Source organism: Oncorhynchus mykiss, chromosome 13 (assembly GCF_013265735.2).
Source record: "Oncorhynchus mykiss isolate Arlee chromosome 13, USDA_OmykA_1.1, whole genome shotgun sequence".
NCBI classification, from domain to species: Eukaryota; Metazoa; Chordata; class Actinopteri; order Salmoniformes; family Salmonidae; genus Oncorhynchus; species Oncorhynchus mykiss.
The window spans coordinates 37,056,318-37,076,318 of NC_048577.1; the positions used below are offsets into that span (position 1 = coordinate 37,056,318).

General features: G+C 44.8%; 1 protein-coding gene across 3 annotated transcripts in view; it reads right to left on the bottom strand.

The window, feature by feature from the left end:
* LOC110485161 (zinc finger protein 385C) overlaps positions 1–17,078 on the bottom strand; it is a 215,966-nt gene extending 198,888 nt beyond the window's left edge. Inside the window, exons 1-2 of one of the 3 annotated variants that reach the window (XM_036940958.1) lie at positions 16,932–17,027; positions 10,250–10,389 (exon numbers count right to left, since the gene is read on the bottom strand). In XM_036940958.1, the coding sequence (XP_036796853.1) occupies positions 10,250–10,259 (10 nt within the window). In that variant the 5' untranslated portion in view covers positions 10,260–10,389; positions 16,932–17,027. Of the gene's footprint in view, positions 1–10,249; positions 10,390–16,931 lie in introns of all 3 variants that reach the window. The other 2 variants (XM_036940959.1, XM_036940957.1) reach the window with 2 other exon arrangements.
* Between the last annotated feature and the right edge of the window lie 2,923 nt (positions 17,079–20,001).

Sequence of the window (20,001 nt, forward strand, 5' to 3'; positions counted from 1 at the left end):
TTATATTTTTGGTCAGTATAAAATCCAGAGTGAATTGATGTTGATCATCTGTTGCTGTCTGCTTGATTTACAGCAGGGTCTCGTTAGATTTAACAGAGAAAACATGAATGTAATGAGTTCATGTTTTCATATATTTCTGTGCCTCGGATTGGACTCTGAGCCTACTTTACACAATTGTGTAGAATAGATCCAATGCTATTCCTATGAATTATTCTGGATATAATGACAACAAATGACATAGCCTAGTGGGTTTACTCACAATATGATCTGGTAATGAAATAACATGACATACATTTTGTTTTCCATGTTACACCTGCAACGTTAAACAATACAAGGGGCTTGAAGTAGCCTACTTGAACTTGAATTTGGAGCTCAGTAATTAAAGTACTGGAATAGGCCAACCGTGAAAATCAGACATTTCCTCAATTTGGTGCTTGAAAAGTCCTTGTAATTATTGTAGCCAATTTATAAGTTCTCCTGCTCCCTTATAATTATCCGTGAAAACAACAGTTTTTGTGAGAGATGTGGCCATTTTCATTTGTTTCCTGCAGCTTCAATTAAAGGGTGTTGCGCTGCTCTGTTGAGATAAAACCATGTGTGGTTATTATGAGGACGACATCTGTTGACTTCAACTTCACTTTCCTTACAAATCCTTCCATTTAAAAAAGGAACCTGGATTTTGGTCAATTCCTCATTATAAAAACAGCGATGGTGAGATTCAAATGTTGAGATTAATGCTGCCCTGCGTCAGCCACATAGGCTACAGGAAAATCCCCATGCATCCAATCTATTTAGTCAGGCAATGTCCACATTATTCTCACATATTTTAGAATGTAATAGAATTTGCATATCAATGCATTGGCACTTTTTTGTACACTTTTTAAATGCTTTTTGTACACTTTTAGAACGCTTTGGGGGGGGGGGGGGGGGGGGGGCTATATGTACAATTATATAAACGATACATTTGTATAACATTGCTGTCCTTGAAAATGACAATTAAGTGCTTGAAAAAGTCCCTGAAAATCCTTGAATTTGAATAGTCAATGTCTGTATGAACCCTGCTTAAAGGATGTATAGTCCTAGTTCTATGTTGTTGTGTAGCTGGAGTTATAGGTGTATGTGATATGTAGGTCAGTGTATGTGATGTGTATGTGATGTGTAGATCAGTGTATGTGGTGTGTATGTGATGTGTAGGTCAGTGCATATGTGTGTAGGTGAGTGTACGTGATGTGTAGGTCAGTGTATGTGATGTGTAGGCCAGTGTATGTGATGTGTAGGTCAGTGTATATGTGTGTAGGTCAGTGTATGTGATGTGTAGGTCAGTGTATGTGATGCGTAGGTCAGTGTATGTGATGCGTAGGTCAGTGTATATGTGTGTATGTGATGTGTAGGTCAGTGTATATGTGATGTGTAAGTCAGTGTATGTGGTGTGTAAGTCAGTGTATATGTGTGTATGTGATGTGTAGGTCAGTGTGGGCAGTGGGCAGTGGGGCAAAAAAATATTTAGTCAGCCACCAATTGTGCAAGTTCTCCCACTTAAAAAGATGAGAGAGGCCTGTAATATTCATCATAGGTACACTTCAACTATGAAAGACAAAATGAGAAAAAAAATCCAGAAAATCACATTATAGGATTTTTAATGAATTTATTTGCAAATTATGGTGGAAAATAAGTATTTGGTCACCTACAAACAATAAAGATTTCTGGCTCTCACAGACTTGTAACTTCTTCTTTAAGAGGCTCCTCTGTCCTCCACTCGTTACCTGTATTAATGGCACCTGTTTGAACTTATTATCAGTATAAAAAAGACACCTGTCCACAACCTCAAACAGTCACACTCCAAACTCCACTATGGCCAAGACCAAAGAGCTGGACACCAGGCTGGGAAGACTGAATCTGCAATAGGTAAGCAGCTTAGTTTGAAGAAATCAACTGTGGGAGCAATTATTAGGAAATGGAAGACATACAAGACCACTGATTATCTCCCAGTGGTTAAGGGCGCTGTACTGCAGCGCCAGCTGCGCCATCAGAGTCCCTGGGTTCGCGCCCAGGCTCTGTCGTAACCGGACGCGACCGGGAGGTCCGTGGGGCGACGCACAATTGGCCTAGCGTCGTCCGGGTTAGGGAGGGATTGGTCGGTAGGGATCTCCTTGTCTCATCGCGCACCAGCGACTCCTGTGGCGGGCCGGGCGCAGTGCGTGCTAGCCAAGGTTGACAGGTGCACGGTGTAGCCTCAGACACATTGGTGCGGCTGGCTTCCGGGTTGGATGCGCGCTGTGTTAAGAAGCAGTACGGCTGGTTGGGTTGTGTATCGGAGGACGCATGACATTCAACCTTCGTCTCTCCCGAGCCCGTACGGGAGTTGTAGCAATGAGACAAGATAGTAGCTACTACAACAATTGGAAACCACGAAATTGGGGAGAAAAAGGGGGTGCAAAAAAAAAAAAAAAAAAATCTGGGGCTCCACGCAAGATCTCACCCCGTGGGATCACAAGAACGGTGAGCAAAAATCCCAGAACCACACGGGGGGACCTAGTGAATGACCTGCAGAGAGCTGGGACCAAAGTAACAAAGCCTACCATCAGTAACACACTACACCGCCAGGGACTCAAATCCTGCAGTGCCAGACGTACTGGCTTAAGCAGGGGGACACATGTCCAGGCCCGTCTGAAGTTTGCTAGAGAGCATTTGGATGATCCAGAAGAAGATTGGAAGAATGTCATATGGTCAGATGAAACCGAAATATAACTTTTTGGTAAAAACTCAACTCGTCGTGTTTGGAGGACAAAGAATGCTGAGTTGCATCCAAAGAACACCATACCTACTGTCATGCTTTGGGGCTGTTTTTCTGCAAAGGGACCAGGACGACTGATCCGTGTAAAGGAAAGAATGAGATTTTGAGTGAAAACCTCCTTCCATCAGCAAGGGCATTGAAGATGAAACGTGGCTGGGTCTTTCAGCATGACAATGATCCCAAACACACCGCCCGGGCAACGGAGTGGCTTCATAAGAAGCATTTCAAGGTCCTGGAGTGGCCTAGCCAGTCTCCAGATCTCAACCCCATAGAAAATCTTTGGAGGGAGTTGAAAGTCTGTGTTGCCCAGCAACAGCCCCAAAACATCACTGCTCTAGAGGAGATCTGCATGGAGGAATGGGCCAAAATACCAGCAACAGTGTGTGAAAACCTTGTGAAGACTTACAGAAAACGTTTGACCTCTGTCATTGCCAACAAAGGGTATATAACAAAGTATTGAGATAAACTTTTGTTATTGACCAAATACTTATTTCCACCATAATTTGCACATCACTGTACGTGATGTGTAGGTCAGTGTATATGTGTGTACGTGATGTGTAGGTCAGTGTGTATGTGTGTATGTGATGTGTAGGTCAGTGTGTATGTGTGTACGTGATGTGTAGGTCAGTGTGTATGTGTGTATGTGATGTGTAGGTCAGTGTGTATGTGTGTATGTGATGTGTAGATCAGTGTGTATGTGTGTATGTGATGTGTAGGTCAGTGTGTATGTGTGTATGTGATGTGTAGGTCAGTGTGTATGTGTGTATGTGATGTGTAGATCAGTGTGTATGTGTGTATGTGATGTGTAGGTCAGTGTGTATGTGTGTATGTGATGTGTAGGTCAGTGTAAATGTGTGTATGTGATGTGTAGGTGAGTGTGTATGTGTGTATGTGATGTGTAGGTCGGTGTATGTGATGTGTAGGTCAGTGTATATGTGTACGTGATGTGTAGGCCAGTGTGTATGTGTGTATGTGATGTGTAGGTCAGTGTGTATGTGATGTGTAGGCCAGTGTGTATGTGTGTATGTGATGTGTAGGTCAGTGTGTATGTGTGTATGTGATGTGTAGGTCAGTGTGTATGTATGTACGTCATGTGTAGGTCAGTGTGTATGTGTGTATGTGATGTGTAGGCCAGTGTGTATGTGTGTACGTGATGTGTAGGTCAGTGTGTATGTGTGTATGTGATGTGTAGGCCAGTGTATATGTGTATACGTGATGTGTAGGTCAGTGTGTATGTGGTGTGTAGGTCAGTGTGTATGTGTGTATGTGATGTGTAGCTCAGTGTGTATGTGTGTACGTGATGTGAAGGTCAGTGTGTATGTGATGTGTAGGCCAGTGTATATGTGTGTACGTGATGTGTAGGCCAGTGTGTATGTGTGTATGTGATGTGTATGTCAGTGTATATTTGTGTACGTGATGTGTAGGTCAGTGTGTATGTGTGTATGTGATGTGTAGGTCAGTGTGTATGTGATGTGTAGGTCAGTGTGTATCTAATGTGTAGGTCAGTGTATATTTGTGTACGTGATGTGTAGGTCAGTGTGTATGTGATGTGTAGGTCAGTGTGTATCTAATGTGTAGGTCAGTGTATATTTGTGTACGTGATGTGTAGGTCAGTGTGTATGTGATGTGCAGATGGTCTTTCTACCATCTGAAAACAGCCTAAATGTCATGTTACTAGCTTGTTTTTCTCAATTCAAATATCTATTGATCCCAGCCAAGCAAAGCAATAGTAATTGAGATTCAACCTCCTAGAAGTTGTTTCATTCCTCTCCCTTAGTAGATGTTTACTGAGGCTTTACAGAGCCAGTGATTCAACACCACATCCAGAACACACAGAGGCCACAGACACAATCAGGCCCAAACGTTTAGCTCAAGTATCTTGAGAGCTGATGCAGATATGTCTTAAAGAAATATTTCATAATTCTGTCCATATTGCCTACTGTACATGTAGTATACTTTAAAATAGCACATAGAGGCCTGTCTGAAAATCATCAGTCAACACATTGATGGTGAGTCATGGCCAATAGGACTGCACTAATCAAAAAGGCATTGTCATTGTCACGTGGCCATTCCTCCTCCATTCCACCACCGAGGCTCTGACAGAACTGACCCAGGTGTAGAGGGAAGGGGAGGACATACTGCTTCAAAAACCGCAGCCTATTCAGATCTCTAAATGGTGTCCATTATGAGGCTGGGGAAGCTGTTGCTCATTGGCAAGGCTGAATGGTTTCACAGAGAGCCACCTTCACCATCACCACAGCAGCAGGTCACCTATTCACACACTGATTAGTGTTTAACAGCAGCAGAACTAAACACATTTTCCAAAACAGCCTCATATCAGAGGGACCTTAAACAACAGGCACAGAAGCACACAAGCACTCATCGACACACACACACACGCGTGCGCACGCACGCACGCACACACACACACACACACACACACACACACACACACACACACACACACACACACACACACACACACACACACACACACACACACATTCTTCCTCTTTCTCCTCTCTCCTCTTCTCTGTCAGTGGGGGACATTATGATCGTTAGCTGAACCCACCTCTGTTGTTTTGTCAGCAAAACGCTCCCCAGAGCAGAGCACTTATCACGGTAGAGAAAGACTTTATGCTCTCCTCTCCTTACAGCGAAGGGAGACAAAAATATATGGTTCAATTATAGTGTCTGTCAGCCCTGCATGAGCTTGTGATGGACTGAGTCGAGTTGAGCTTGATGCTGGAGAGAGAGAGAAAGGGAGAGAACAATAAAGAGAGAACGAGAAAGAAAGAGAGAGAGAACGAGAAAGAAAGAGACAGAGAACGAGAAAGAGAGCGAGAGAGAGAAATAACTAAATTCTCCAACTAATGCGCGTTGCAAAATGCAGAGATTCAGTGATTCAACTGGCACTGTCTCATCCACACAGTCTCTGGTATAAGAACAGACAACTGGTGTGTTAAGCGATACCAGTCAACTCTGAACAAACCAACAGGTATGAAGCTGAACGGCAGTGAATCACTTTGAGATTCATAATAAAAAGCTCTATGTAAATATATCATTATTATCAAGCAAGAGTCAACCAGGGACCCGAGAGAGAGTCAAACCTGTTACCTAGCAGAAGTGATTCAGTGAGTCATTCTCCACTAGATCGTGAGGAGGGTGTGCAGACGGACTGGAGGGAGAGATCTATCTGTGAGTCGCTGCAGGGCAAAGTGATTCAACCAGCCAGCCAGTGGAGAGAGGTATAGTGGAAGGAGAGTCTGGAGAACAGGGAGCTGGCTTTGGTCTTCTCATGTATTCTCAGACAGACAGACGGACGGACGGACGGACGGAGAGACAGACAGACAGACAGACAGACAGACAGACAGACAGACAGACAGACAGACAGACAGACAGACAGAGAGACAGAGACAGAGAGACAGACAAGAGGCCTCAAACAGAGAGGGAATGTACAACCAACCAACCAGCCACACACACACACACACTCACAACAACAACAACACTTAAATCAACTAGAAAGAGAAACACAAAGAGAGAGTCAAAACAGACAGTCGGAAAGAGGAAAATGTATACCCAGTCTACTAAGGCAACATGTAAAACACACAGCACAGACAGAATACACACATACTGTAGCAGTAGGATGTATCTGCATGTGCGAGACGGGCCTACAATCTCAGCTGTAATCAAAGGTCAGTTGGTATGTGATAGAGGAGCTAAACCTCATTCCAATCTGAGGAGCTAGTGGCAGGGGGGGAGGCAGGGCCAGGACAGATGAACAAATATTACACAGCCCTTCAGAAAGCAAGCGCACGGCATCTAAAACACTGGTCGTGGTCGTCAACACACGTCAGTGTGACAGATCAACAACGTGAGAGCTACTGTTTCTGATTTTTATTTCATTTTGTTTCACCTTTATTTAACTAGGCAAGTCAGATAAGAACACATTCGTATTTTACAATGACGGCCTCCTCTAACCGTGGAGGTTCTGAGATTACACTGGATTATATGAGTTTTTAGCAACTGTGAATTTAGGCTGATCGATAAAAGATGGGGGACGTGTGTGTGTGTGTGTGTGTTCTGGAGCCCCCTGCTGAGAGGTGGAATGGCTGTGATTACTGTGTTATTAGCAGCAGAGAAATCACAGCCTGGATCCCAGAGGACACACACACACACAGGTATGGATTAGTGCACATCACGCCGTCTGACCAACGCCTGTCGTATCATTAGGTCACTCTTCACAGGTATGAGTCATTGGAACGGGGCTTGTAGCGTGTGTGTATCAGGGTCTGTGTGTGTGTATCAGAATGAATATGTGTGTGTGTGCGTGTGCGTGTGTGTGTGTGTGTGTGTGTACACACTGTGCAGTTCATTTCACCTTTAGAGATGAAATCAAGGCTGTTTCTATGTGAAACAGAGATTCTGCTTCAGGTTCGCCCACATTGTCGCGAACCAACAGCCATTCTGTAGCTCAGCCAATGCAGCAGACCAGACGTCACACTGTCCAACCGTGGCTCTTAAAGGCGGATATCTTTTCAAACAGACTCTGCTCAAAGGAGGAAGTGGTATTTAAAAGCAGACGGAGTATTATTTTATTCATTGGCTCTTTCGGTCACGGAGGTCTCCGAGTGGCTTACTGGCTTCATTTGAATTGCCCCTTTCTTCCACCTAGATATATGTGATATAGATAGATAATATACGGATAGAACTAACCTTGAGGAAGTGCTTGAGCTTTTAGGGAATAAAGACTCAAACCAACACTTGTTGAAGGTGAATGTACTGTAGGTGTACATGTAAAACAAGTCTCCGAAGCATGAGTGTGTGGGGGCTGAACAATGTACAGTTACTACAGCTAAATCTATATCCTGAGCACAGAACAGACATGAAGGATGATTTGACTGTTCATGTCCATACTTTCTGAATTCTTACTCTTGCTCATTTTCCAAATGCTCCGAGTCTAAGGGGAGTGGTGCGTGTTTGTGTTGAGGTGCTGGGGTGAGGTGTCATGTAAAGGCAGCGAGGGGTTAGGAACCAGGGCTCGCGTTAAAGAGTTCAGAAATCTGCATTTTCAATATGCAGACCATTGATACATGGTCTGCATTGATACATGTATGATACATGCATTGATACATGGTCTGCATGACCATTGATACATTCCTTCGCAGAAAATACATTAGTGCAACACAGTCGGCAGAAAAATAGCTTCATTTTCATCAGATGACGGAAGTGCAACGCTATTTGCCAAGCAGCCACACAAGTAAATGAGCTTACAATGAAAAAGCAAGCTCAATTCCTTCAAGTTTTGCTAGAAGTTCATCTTGCATTTTACCGAAGTAAACATAGAGCACGGGCGGCAGGGTAGCCTAGTGGACTAGTAACCGAAAGGTTGCAAGTTCATATCCCCCGAGCTGACAAGGTACAAATCTGTCGTTCTGCCCCTGAACAGGCCGTCATTGAAAATACGAATTTGTTCTTAACTGACTTGCCTGATAAAAAAAAAAATAGGCTACACTGAGAAAAGTACCATGGAAAAACAGCTACACATCAGTCAGAGTGCTGTTTGCTGACAGAATCCCAGTTCGTGAAAAGCGCAACTGCAGCATAGAATGTGTCTGACGCCGAAGCAGTTAAGATCTGTGTTTACAAAACGCAGCAAGATATTTCTTACGCGTTTTATTTTTTCTGCGTGAAAAACGCAGAATTCTATTTTTATGGCAACCATTCGGCGATGCAGCTCCCTTGGAGTTGTGAAGAGACAGATGGATCCTCGCCAGCTTTTTAAAGAAACTTCCTCACAATCTCTCACCCCAACACGACTTAGCTGTTTACCCTAGGGTGTTACCCAAATATACACACAAATAAACACACACACACAGCAGCTGCTCTTATGGAACGACTCACATGCATGGTCACAGACTTTGTTCAGCACATGGACAAGCTGGGTTCACATCTAATGCACATATGGTCAAATGCAGGTATATATATATACACTTGTATTCTAGTGAAAGGTCATGCGCTCAGAAACGCATTTAATTTCATCTCATTCTTTCCCAAACGTTTATGTTGGTCTCTGTGTGTGTGTGTGTGTGTGTGTGTGCGTGCGTGCGTGCGTGCGTGCGTGCGTGCGTGCATTTGAATCTTGCCATAAAAGCAGCTGTGTGTATATTTGTTTGTGTGTGTGGTTAGAAGTCTCTCTAGGCTGTTTTCATCATATGAATACATTCTGGTATCTTCCATTTTCATCTCCTCTATCCCCGCCTGTCTTTTCTAACGCGGTTGACATTTGTTTCTCTCTTAATGCTTGTCCTATTATTCTGTACCTTTCTCTCCAGGATATTCACTCCCTTTGCTGTGTTTTCTTCAGAACTGTATTGTGTGACTTAGGTTGGAGAAAATGTCCTTGGGTTTGAGAAAGGCATAAAACACATTATTTATTGCCGTAATTCTTATCAGCCAAAGTCAAAACCCGCAAGATGACAAACTTGCCACTTTACACACCCACGTGAAAAGTGCCGCCACGGCCCCATCAAGAAAAGCCATTTACAAAGGCTGAAGAGTGGGTTCAGTGTGCTCTCTGTGGAGATCACAGTACAACAGGACATGCGCTCCGAACACTGACTGAGGTAAACCACTCTCAGGTTTAGATAAAAGCCTCGCGGAAAAGGGCTCTGAATGATTCACTGCAGTTGAAAAATGCATACAACATAATCACAGCCTTCATATACATCTCTGTTGTCCTTATCCTCTATTTCTCCGAGAGCCACGTTGTCAACCAAACACTTTGTGGTGAGTTTAAAACACAAACCCGCCACAAACCCACAACCGCTATGGAGCACGAAGAAGAAGAAGGGACCAATGGACTCTCTGAGCTTGACTGTAATCAACCAATCACAGAGTATTAGTCTTCAGTCAAAATTCACAATTGTGTTCTTACATGCACACCTAGACATGAATATGCATGCGGGCAGTCTTTTATATGGAACATGTGATAGAATCAGTTTAGACAGGGTCCCCACCCTTCCTGTTGAATAGTGACGGGGCCTCAAAACAACCAGGCTATTTAGTGCTCCTATTGGGAGGGGGGAGAGGGTCTGCCTGCCTACCTGGCCTCACACACTGACCCTCTGTTCAGCTCACGAGCACCACGACCCGCCAACTGCCATGGAACATAGACAGGCCACTGTGTGTATGTTTGCGCGGGCATGTGTGTGTATGTGGATGTCTAACACTGGGCCCAGTGTGTGTGAGGGTCATTACGGTGGTGTGAGAGGGTATGTGTGTCCGTGTGTGATGATCACGGCTCTGAGGTAGGGAAGTAGGGGTCTGGCACTCTGTGTTAATTAGGATAATTATCCTGTAACGGAGGAATCAAAACCCCTGCGCCAGGATCGAAATACAGGATCAGATAAAGCTCCACACACAGGTTCAATCTGCTGTTCAATGGGAGCTTACCCTCTGACATTGTCTCCCTCCTCTGACTCAGAGGGTACCTCTAGGCTCCCTTCTATTGGCCTGTTCACCTCCTGGTAGATCTTGGTGGGTAGGAGGAAGTACAGAAGGGATCAGGAGGGGACTGTGGGTAGGGAGAGTGACTGGGGACAGAAAGGTTCATGTGTTAGTAGCAGTAACACTCTATACCCTCTGCCCAGAGGGCACATACGAGGCATAGTGAAACCTTAGCCCTCCGACAGCGCCAACCCTTCAGCACCCAACTGAGGAGCTAGGCAGTCTTCTGCTGAGTCGGTCCCAGCCGTGAGCACTGCCGGCCGGCATGCCAATCAGCCAGGCGGAGGGTGGCTTTCTCCAGGAAAGGGCAGCCTGCTTGCCCTGAGGCGGGCTTCATGCAGCTGTCAGAAACTCTGACCCCCCCCCCCAGCCTCCATGGAGCCCCCCTACACACACCCGTCCTCTGCCACTAGTCGTACAGTAGTGTGATCAGGGTGGCAGCGAGGGCTGGAGTGACCTCTCCATCTGTCTGAGTTAGGCGAGCGGAGAGCGGCCGGAGGGGGGGATGTTCACGCCTGTTTATAGATATTTGCCCTTTTGAGTTCACCTGTCACCCAGCTTGGCTCAGCTGGGCTCCAAGCCTCCACTCCACTGACTCTGCTCATCTGCAACAATGGCTCAGGAATGATGAGGGGTTTCACATCCCCCTCCTCTAAATGCTATGGTTTTGCTTTGAGCCTCCTGCTTCGTGTAACAAGGCATCTGATTTGGATTATGTTTGATCACCAGGTAAATTATACTCTGACGGTGTCACTGAGTACAGGACAGACAGACAGAACGACAGGACACTGACATACCTCCTGCTGTTATCCAGCATCCCCTGGCTAATAGGGATTTAACTGTGTGTTTGTGCTGGCAGGAGAAGAAGCAGCCAGCAGGGACGACACAGAACTTTTCACAGAATCACACTGAAGGTCGCTGTGATCCAACGTAGCCTGAAATGAAGGACATCAGACCCACAGGATGTTCTTAAACTCGCACGCACGCACGCACGCACGCACACACACACACACACACACAGAAAAAGCAAGCTAACTGGTGTACCAACTCCCCCATCCCTTTGGCTCAGCAGGAGATGACATGGAGAACATCATAGAGGAACACACAACAGGAGGTCCCAGCTCAATGGGGGAAAAGGAGAAGGACATCTGTCTGGAGAAGAGGTCAAAATGTCAGACAGAGATGTCAGAGTGGTGTGGCACAACACCTCTCCAAGGGAGAGATGCAGAGAGGGGATATGTGGAGACAGCGATAGAGGACTGTTTACGTTGATGAAAGAAAGTATAGATGATGTGTTCTAGCATGACTGGTATAAGGGTTGCCTATTCTGTAGGTCAAGCTGTTATGTTTATTACCATATAATTGAGTCATGCGCATTGAATACACCCTACAATTCATACTTAACTGTAAAAATGTCAAAGTACTATTTCTAAAACAACAAAAGAAAGATAAATGTAGATAAATGTTGTTGACAAAGAGAGAAAGAACAACAAGTAGAAGAGGTTTGTGAAGGGATTGGGCTCCTGTCAAAAAGCCATCCTTAGCAATATGAACTTTGAATCCCCTCAAATCTAAAACAAGGTAGTACAAGGAAAACACTCAAAAAAAATCAATGCAGAAAAGAGCTACAGTTCCTCCTGACTTCAGGACACCTGTACCTCCCACACAGCAGCAGTTCATTGTGTGTGTCAATCTGTTATTTACAGTGAAAACTGTAAACTGGGTATAAAAAGAAAAGGCACAGTATCCCCCCCAAAATGCATATATATTCAAAAATATAAATACATATTCAAACATATAAATACATATTCATACGGATACATATTCATACTGTACATATAAATACATATTCATACGGATACATATTCATACTGTACATATAAATACCCACATGCAGACATACTACACAGTGGTCTTGTCAGTGGGACAAACCCAGCTACCAACCCAGCTACCAGCCCAGTTACCAGCCCAGCTACCAGCCCAGCTACCAGCCCAGCTACCAGTCCAGCTACCAGCCCAGCTACCAGCCCAGCTACCAGCCCAGCTGATTAAGTCCCAACATGATCCCCTCGTTGGGAGTGGAGGGGAAGGAAGCAGGGCGGTGTGATACACAGTGAGACACCAGCAGAGAGACCAGACCACTGCTACTGTAGCATCCACTTAATTGGCATGATGAGAGTGTCACTGTTCCGCACTGTAAACCACTCGCTGTGTCACAAACAATTTAGTCTTACCTTCATCAAGATGTGTATGGGGACTCTTCCTTTGTCTACAGATGCAGGCCTTGCTCTCTTTCTTTCTTTTGCTCCCTCTCTCTTGCTTTCCCTCTCTCTTGCTTTCCCTCTCTCTTGCTCTCCCTCTCTCTTGCTCTCCCTCTCTCTTGCGCTCTCTCTCTTCCTCTCTCTTCCTCTCCCTCTCTCTTGCGCTCTCTCTCTTCCTCTCCCTCTCTTCCTCTCTCTTGCTCTCCCTCTCTCTTGCGCTCCATCTCTTCCTCTCTCTTGCTCTCCCTCTCTCTTGCTCTCCCTCTCTTCCTCTCTCTTGCTCTCCCTCTCTCTTGCGCTCCCTCTCTTCCTCTCTCTTGCTCTCCCTCTTTCTTGCGCTCCCTCTCTTCCTCTCTCTTGCTCTCCCTCTCTCTTGCTCTCCCTCTCTCTTGCTCTCCCTCTCTCTTGCGCTCCCTCTCTTCCTCTCTCTTGCTCTCCCTCTCCCTTTTTCTCTCTCTGTCCATACATTGTCATTTCCACCATTCCAAATATACTTCTCCCTTTTCCCTTTAAATGTTTAAATTGCACACACTTTTCTTGCTTGGACAGTTGTGCAAATATTTGTCTTTGCTCAGTACGTAAATAGTTTCTGTTGGTTGTATATGGACGAGCAATAGTGAGTAAACTGTCTCAAAAATATTTTTTACCCCAAAAAATTGTGACGAAGCGCAATGGCCCCACAATGGACTTGACCTAGAGAGAGAGAGAGTGAGAGAGTGAGAGAGAGACAGACAGAGAGACGAGAGAGAGAGAGAGAGACAGAGACAGACAGAGAGAGAGAGAGAGAGACAGAGAGACAGAGAGACAGAGAGACAGAGAGACAGAGAGACAGAGAGACAGAGAGAGAGACAGAGACAGAGAATTGGTCCTAACATAGGACTGGTCCTAACATAGGACTGGTTGCTTTACTTCAGTGTAGCAGAGGTCTAACCCCCACCGTGGCCATTCAAGCTGGAGATGGGACTGTGGTGTTGCACCTGTTGCCTGGACACCTAAGTGACAGTTTACGGCAGAGTAATCTCTGAGCACAAACAGCATGGCCATATGTCTCTTGGCACAGCATTTCTTAAATGATCTCTGTCAAAATACAGTGCAAACAAAGCAGGCACCACAGCGTGTGCAACACACAGGTACACACACAGGCACACACACAGGTACACACACAGGTACACACACAGGCACACACACACAGGTACACACACACACAGGCACACACAGGCACACACACACACAGGCACACACAGGTACACACACACAGGTACACACACACAGGCACAGGCACACACACACAGGCACACACACACAGGCACACAGACACAGGCACACGCACACACACAAAGGCACACACACACAGGCACACAGACACAGGCACACAGACACAGGCACAGGCACACAGACACAGGCACACACACAGGCACACACACACAGGCACACAGGCACACACACAGGCACACACACAGGCACACACACAGGTACACACACAGGTACACACACTTCATAGTACTTCACCAGCTCTCACTAAAGACAGAAAAAGACAGCTCCCCCTTCATAACGAAAATAAACATCTTGGGAAACAACTGCGACAAAACACAAGTGACACTAACAGAGTACCGTATGTACGCAGTCTGTCACAGCAACAATAACACGGGCCTCCATATTATTCATCCATAGGCATTCAGCAGGAGTAGCGGGCCTTAAGGTGGCGTCCATAATTGCTCTCCTAACCGCAGCAGCCGTATTTCACCTTCCCGGACTGAACATGTTGATATTTGCCTTGATGTATCTGCGTTCCCCTCAGCTACAGCGAGTACAGAGTGCCCACAGCACAATAAACACACATTAGAGACTACATCAAGCCAACAACTGACACTCTTTCAGAAGCCATCCTGGGACTGCTGAACTTGTTTCTCATGTCAGTCAGGCCTCACAGGGGGACATGGATGTTTGACTGCTGTTTGGACTATGTTATAATAGCCTAGATCAGGGCTCACCAACCCCGTTCCTGGAGAGCTACCCTCCTGTAGATTTTCACTCCAACCATGTTCCTGGAGAGCAACCCTCCTGTAGATTTTCACTTCAACCATGTTCCTGGAGAGCTACCCTCCTGTAGATTTTCACTCTAACCCTGTTCCTGGAGAGCTACCCTCCTGTAGGTTCACACTCCAGCCCTGTTCCTGGAGAGCTACCCTCCTGTAGGTTTTCAATCCAACCCTGTTCCTGGAGAGATATCCTCCTGTAGATTTTCACTTCAACCCTGTTCCTGGAGCTACCCTCCTGTAGGTTTACACTCCAACCATGTTCCTGGAGAGCTACCCTCCTGTAGATTTTCACTCCAACCATGTTCCTGGAGAGCTACCCTCCTGTAGGTTTTCAATCCAACCCTGTTCCTGGAGAGATATCCTCCTGTAGGTTTTCACTCCAACCCTGTTCCTGGAGAGATATCCTCCTGTAGGTTTTCACTCCAACCCTGTTCCTGGAGAGCTACCCTCCTGTAGGTTTTCACTCCAACCCCAGTCGTAACTAACCTGATTCAGCTTATTACTATAATCAGGTGCGCTAGATTAGGGTTGGAGTGAAAACCTACAGGACAGTAGCTCTACAGGAACAGGGTTGGAGTGAAAACCTACAGGACAGTAGCTCTACAGGAACAAGGTTGGAGTGAAAACCTACAGGACAGTAGCTCTACAGGAACAATGTTGGAGTGAAAACCTACAGGACAGTAGCTCTACAGGAACAAGGTTGGAGTGAAAACCTACAGGACAGTAGCTCTACAGGAACAGGGTTGGAGTGAAAACCTACAGGACAGTAGCTCTACAGGAACAAGGTTGGAGTGAAAACCTACAGGCCAGTAGCTCTACAGGAACAAGGTTGGAGTGAAAACCTACAGGACAGTAGCTCTACAGGAACAGGGTTGGAGTGAAAACCTACAGGACAGTAGCTCTACAGGAACAAGGTTGGAGTGAAAACCTACAGGCCAGTAGCTCTACAGGAACAAGGTTGGAGAGCCCTGGCCTAGATCAAAGTTTGACTGCTGTTTGGTCTATGTTATAATAGCCTAGACCAATGTTTGAAATGAAAGGTGTTTCTGTGGATGATCATCATTATCATCGTCGTCATGTGACCTGGATGCTCCAGCCTCTGTCGAAGACCATTGTTCAGCCCAATGCCTACTTTTTAGCATCTTTAGGGTGATCTTAATAATGAAAAGCCCTATATAAATTAAATGTTTTAGTAATATTATTATTATTATCATTTGACTGATTAAACAATGCCAGTGTCCAATTCCAATGTCATAAGAGTAGAGGTCAACTGAGATAGGCATTAAAACTGAATGTATAAATGTAAAGCATAGCAAAATAACATTTGTCATGGGTCCCAGTGGGTGATAGCTGTGTAGTATGCAATGCCTAGGCCTGTGTTTCCAGAATACCTCTTGAAGCTTTAGAACTCTGTCTGATAAAGTTTGCCCTTCTTCAGAATGATTACCACTGTACGTGATTAATTCATTCAATTCTAGGGCCTTTTCGAATGCCCTTATCCGAGTGTAAATATATAAATAAACGGATGTTTTGCCAGATTAGACGTTCTTGAACCACATCACACACTTGAGAAATGGCTTTGGAATACGGGTGGGTTAAATAGTCTACTACAGATGATGGCGGAACATAAGTTTTATGGTTACAGTTTTCTATTGAGGGAAAGCCTGCCTGCATCTGGCCATTGAGAACCACAAGCACCGGCTCACCCCATGCGGAAACACCCAGCCCGGTTGCGTGACGGGGTAGACGATGAACGGTCGAGCAAATATCATATTTTATTCAGTGAGTGATGAAGTATGAACAAATAAGCCCATTCAGATCGCCTAATGTGCAATTGAAATGATCAACATGCGCTCAAATAGTAGCCTCAAGGCGCAACAATTACCTATAACATTTGCTTCGTAAGATACCGACAATACATTACCTCGAAGCTGTAATCATATAAAACTACTAAAGGTGTTTTGATTAACAATCAAATCAAAATGAATATTACATGCATATTTAAAAAAGTCTAGCCTGCCCATGACAACAAATTGCCATGTCAGACATAAACAAATCTAACAATCGGTCGTTTGTCCATTCATTGTAAATAAAATAGCTAGGCCTATACATGCATCTGCCTCGTAAAATGTATAATTTGGCCATCTCAGAATAACTTTATAGCTAATCATTCCATTATGAATGGAAAAAAGGCTACTGTACACCCGGTAGACTGATAGTGGTGCGTGAAGAACTGTCACATGGGGGCCACAAACTTTGAATAGTAAACAGCAATACGTCAATATGTAAAAACAAACGCTACACTGTATATGTTGTATTTCTGCCTACCTGTCCCGTTCCGTTTCAGATTGTCCCTGTGGTCGTCCGTACCCAACATCTTTCGAAACGATGTGTGACAAGACTGACTGTCAAAGCCGAAAGCCCAGCTCGCACTCTGGAGTCACGGGTGTCAGAGCGCGCAGCCACTCTACACACGAATGCGCACTCAAAGGGTCTTCAACGTTATCGCCGCCGCGCCTATACAATTTGATTTATGTTATTTATCACTTTGCCATCGATTATTTTATCTTGAAAGACAGGGAATAAGTTAGTAATTATATTAATATACACTACATGACCAAACGTCTGTGGGCACCTGCTCGTCGAACATCTCATTAAAAAATCATGGGCATTAATATGGAGTTTGTCCCCCTTTTGCTGCTATAACAGCCTCCACTCGTCTGTGAAGGCTTTTCACTAGATGTTGGAACATTGCTGCTGGGACTTGCATTAGTGAGTTCGGGCACTGATGTTGGGCGATTAAGCCTGGCTCGCAGTCGGTGTTCCAATTCATCCCGAAGGTGTTTGATGGGGTTGAGGTCAGGCCAGTCAAGTTCTTCCACACCAATCTTGACAAACCATTTATGCAGGGGCGCATGTCCCCCCCACATTCTGAAATGTCCCCCCCCCCCCCCCCCCCCCCCCGGTTTTATCATTGGAATGTGATATAAAATGAGGCAACGGTGAACTTTAGTACTATGCAGACGCCTCTGAGGGGTTGGATTGGCTATTTGGAGTGTTTATCCAACTGGATTAAAAATATATATATATTATATCCCCCCACTTCTAAAACCAAAGTTGCGCCCCTGCATTTCTGTATTGACCTTGCTTTGTGCATGTCTAGAATGTCATTGTACTCTATCATTTTAAGATTTCCCTTCACTGGAATAAGGGGCCAAGCCCGAACCATGAAAAACAGCCTCAGACAATTATTCGTCCTCCACCAAACTTTACAGTTGGCACTGCGCTTTCGAGCAGGTAGTGTTCTCTTGGCATCTCGCCAAACCCAGATTCATCCATCAGACTGCCAGATGGTGAAGAGTGATTCATCACTCCAGAGAACGTGTTGCCACAGCTCCTGAGACCAATGCCAGCAAGCTTTACACCACTCCAGCCAACTCTTGGCATTGCGCATGGTGACCTTATATTTGTGTGTGGCTGCTCGGCCATGGAAACCCATATCATGAAGTACCCAACAAACAGTTATTGTGCTGACGTTCCAGAGACAGTTTGGAACTCGGTAGTGAGTGTTGCAACCGATGACAGACGATTTTTACACGCTATGCGCTTCAGCACTTGGCTCTCCCATTCTGTGAGCTTGTGTGGCCTACCACTTCGCGGCTGAGCCGTTGTTGCTCCTAGACGTTTCCACTTCACAATAACAGCACTACTTTTGATCGGGGCAGCTCTAGCAGGGCAGAAAGTTTAGGGAACTAACTTGTTGGAAAGGTGGTATCCTATGACAGTGCCACATAGAAAGTCACTGAGCTCTTCAGTAAGGCCATTCTACTGCAAATGTTTGTCTATGGAGACTGCGAGGCTGTGTGCTCGATTTTGTGTACCTGTCAGCAATGGGTGTGGCTGAAATAGCCGAATCCACTCATTTGGGGTGTCCACATACTTTTTTATACAGTGCATTCGGAAAATATTCAGACCCCTTGACTCTTTCCATGTTTTGTTACATTACAGCCTTATTCTAAAATGGATTCAATTGTTTTTTCCCCTCATCAATCTACACACAATACCCCATAATGACAAAGCAAAAGTAGTTTTTTAGAAATGTTTGCAAATTTATCAAAATGTAAAAATAATGCATTTACATAAATATTCAGACCCTTTACTCAATACTTTGTTGAAGCACCTTTGGCAGAGATTACAGCCTTGAGTCTTCTTGGGAATGACACTACAAGCTTGGCACACCTGCATTTGGTGAGTTTATCCCATTCTTCTCTGTAGATCCTTTAAAGCTCTGTCAGGTTGAATGCTTGGCATTCAGGCCAAATAGTTACATCTTGGTTTCATCAGACCAGAAACCATCTCATGGTCTGAGAGTCCTCCAGGTGCCTTTTGGCAAACTCCAAGCGGGCTGTCATGTGCCTTTTACTGAGGACTGGCTTCCGTCTGGCCACTCTACCATAAAGGCCTGATTGGTGGAGTGCTGTAGAGATGGTTGTCCTTCACAGAGGAACTCTGGAGCTCTGTCAGAGTGAACATTGGGTTCTTGGGCACCTCCCTGACCAAGGCCCTTCTTCCCCGATTGCTCAATTTGGACGGGCGGCCAGCTCTAAGAAGAGTCTTGGTGGTTCCAAACTTCTTCCATTTAAGAATGATGGCCACTATGTTCTTGGGGACCTTCAATGCTGCAGAAATGTTTTGGTACCCTTCCCCAGATCTGTGCCTCAACATAATCCTGTTTCAGAGCTCTACAGACAATTCCTTCAACCTCATGGCTTGGTTTTTGCTCTGACATGCACTGTCAACTGTTGGGCCTTATATAGACAGGTGTGTGTCTTTACAAATCATGAGCAATCAATTGAATTTACCACAGGTGGACTCCAATCAAGTTGCAGAAACATCTCGAGGATGATCATTGGAAACAGGATGCACCTGAGTTCCATTTCGAGTCTCATAGCAAAGGGTTCTGAATACTTGTGTAAATAAGGTATTTCAGATTTAATTTATTATTTTATAAATTAGCAAACATTTCTAAAAAAAACTTTTCACTTTGTCATTATGGGGTATTGTGTGTAGATTGATGAGGACATTTTTTTTTACTTAAACCATTTTAGAATAAGGCTGTAACGTAACAAACTGTAAAAGGGGAAGGGGTCTGAATACTTTCCGAATGTTCTGTATATACTGTAGTGTATTTTAGTACATGTTTTTAAAATAGTGTTTACACAGTTTATTATTGTTTATTAGATTATAATAAATCACCTGTCATTATAATATGCAGAAATTAATTTAACTTGTTTTCCTCTGTTGAGTTTTACTCTATTGACTTTTCCTTCACATATGTAATAAAAACATTCTACATATGTGACCATAAAGATGAAACCACCGGGTTGTTTAAAATGGC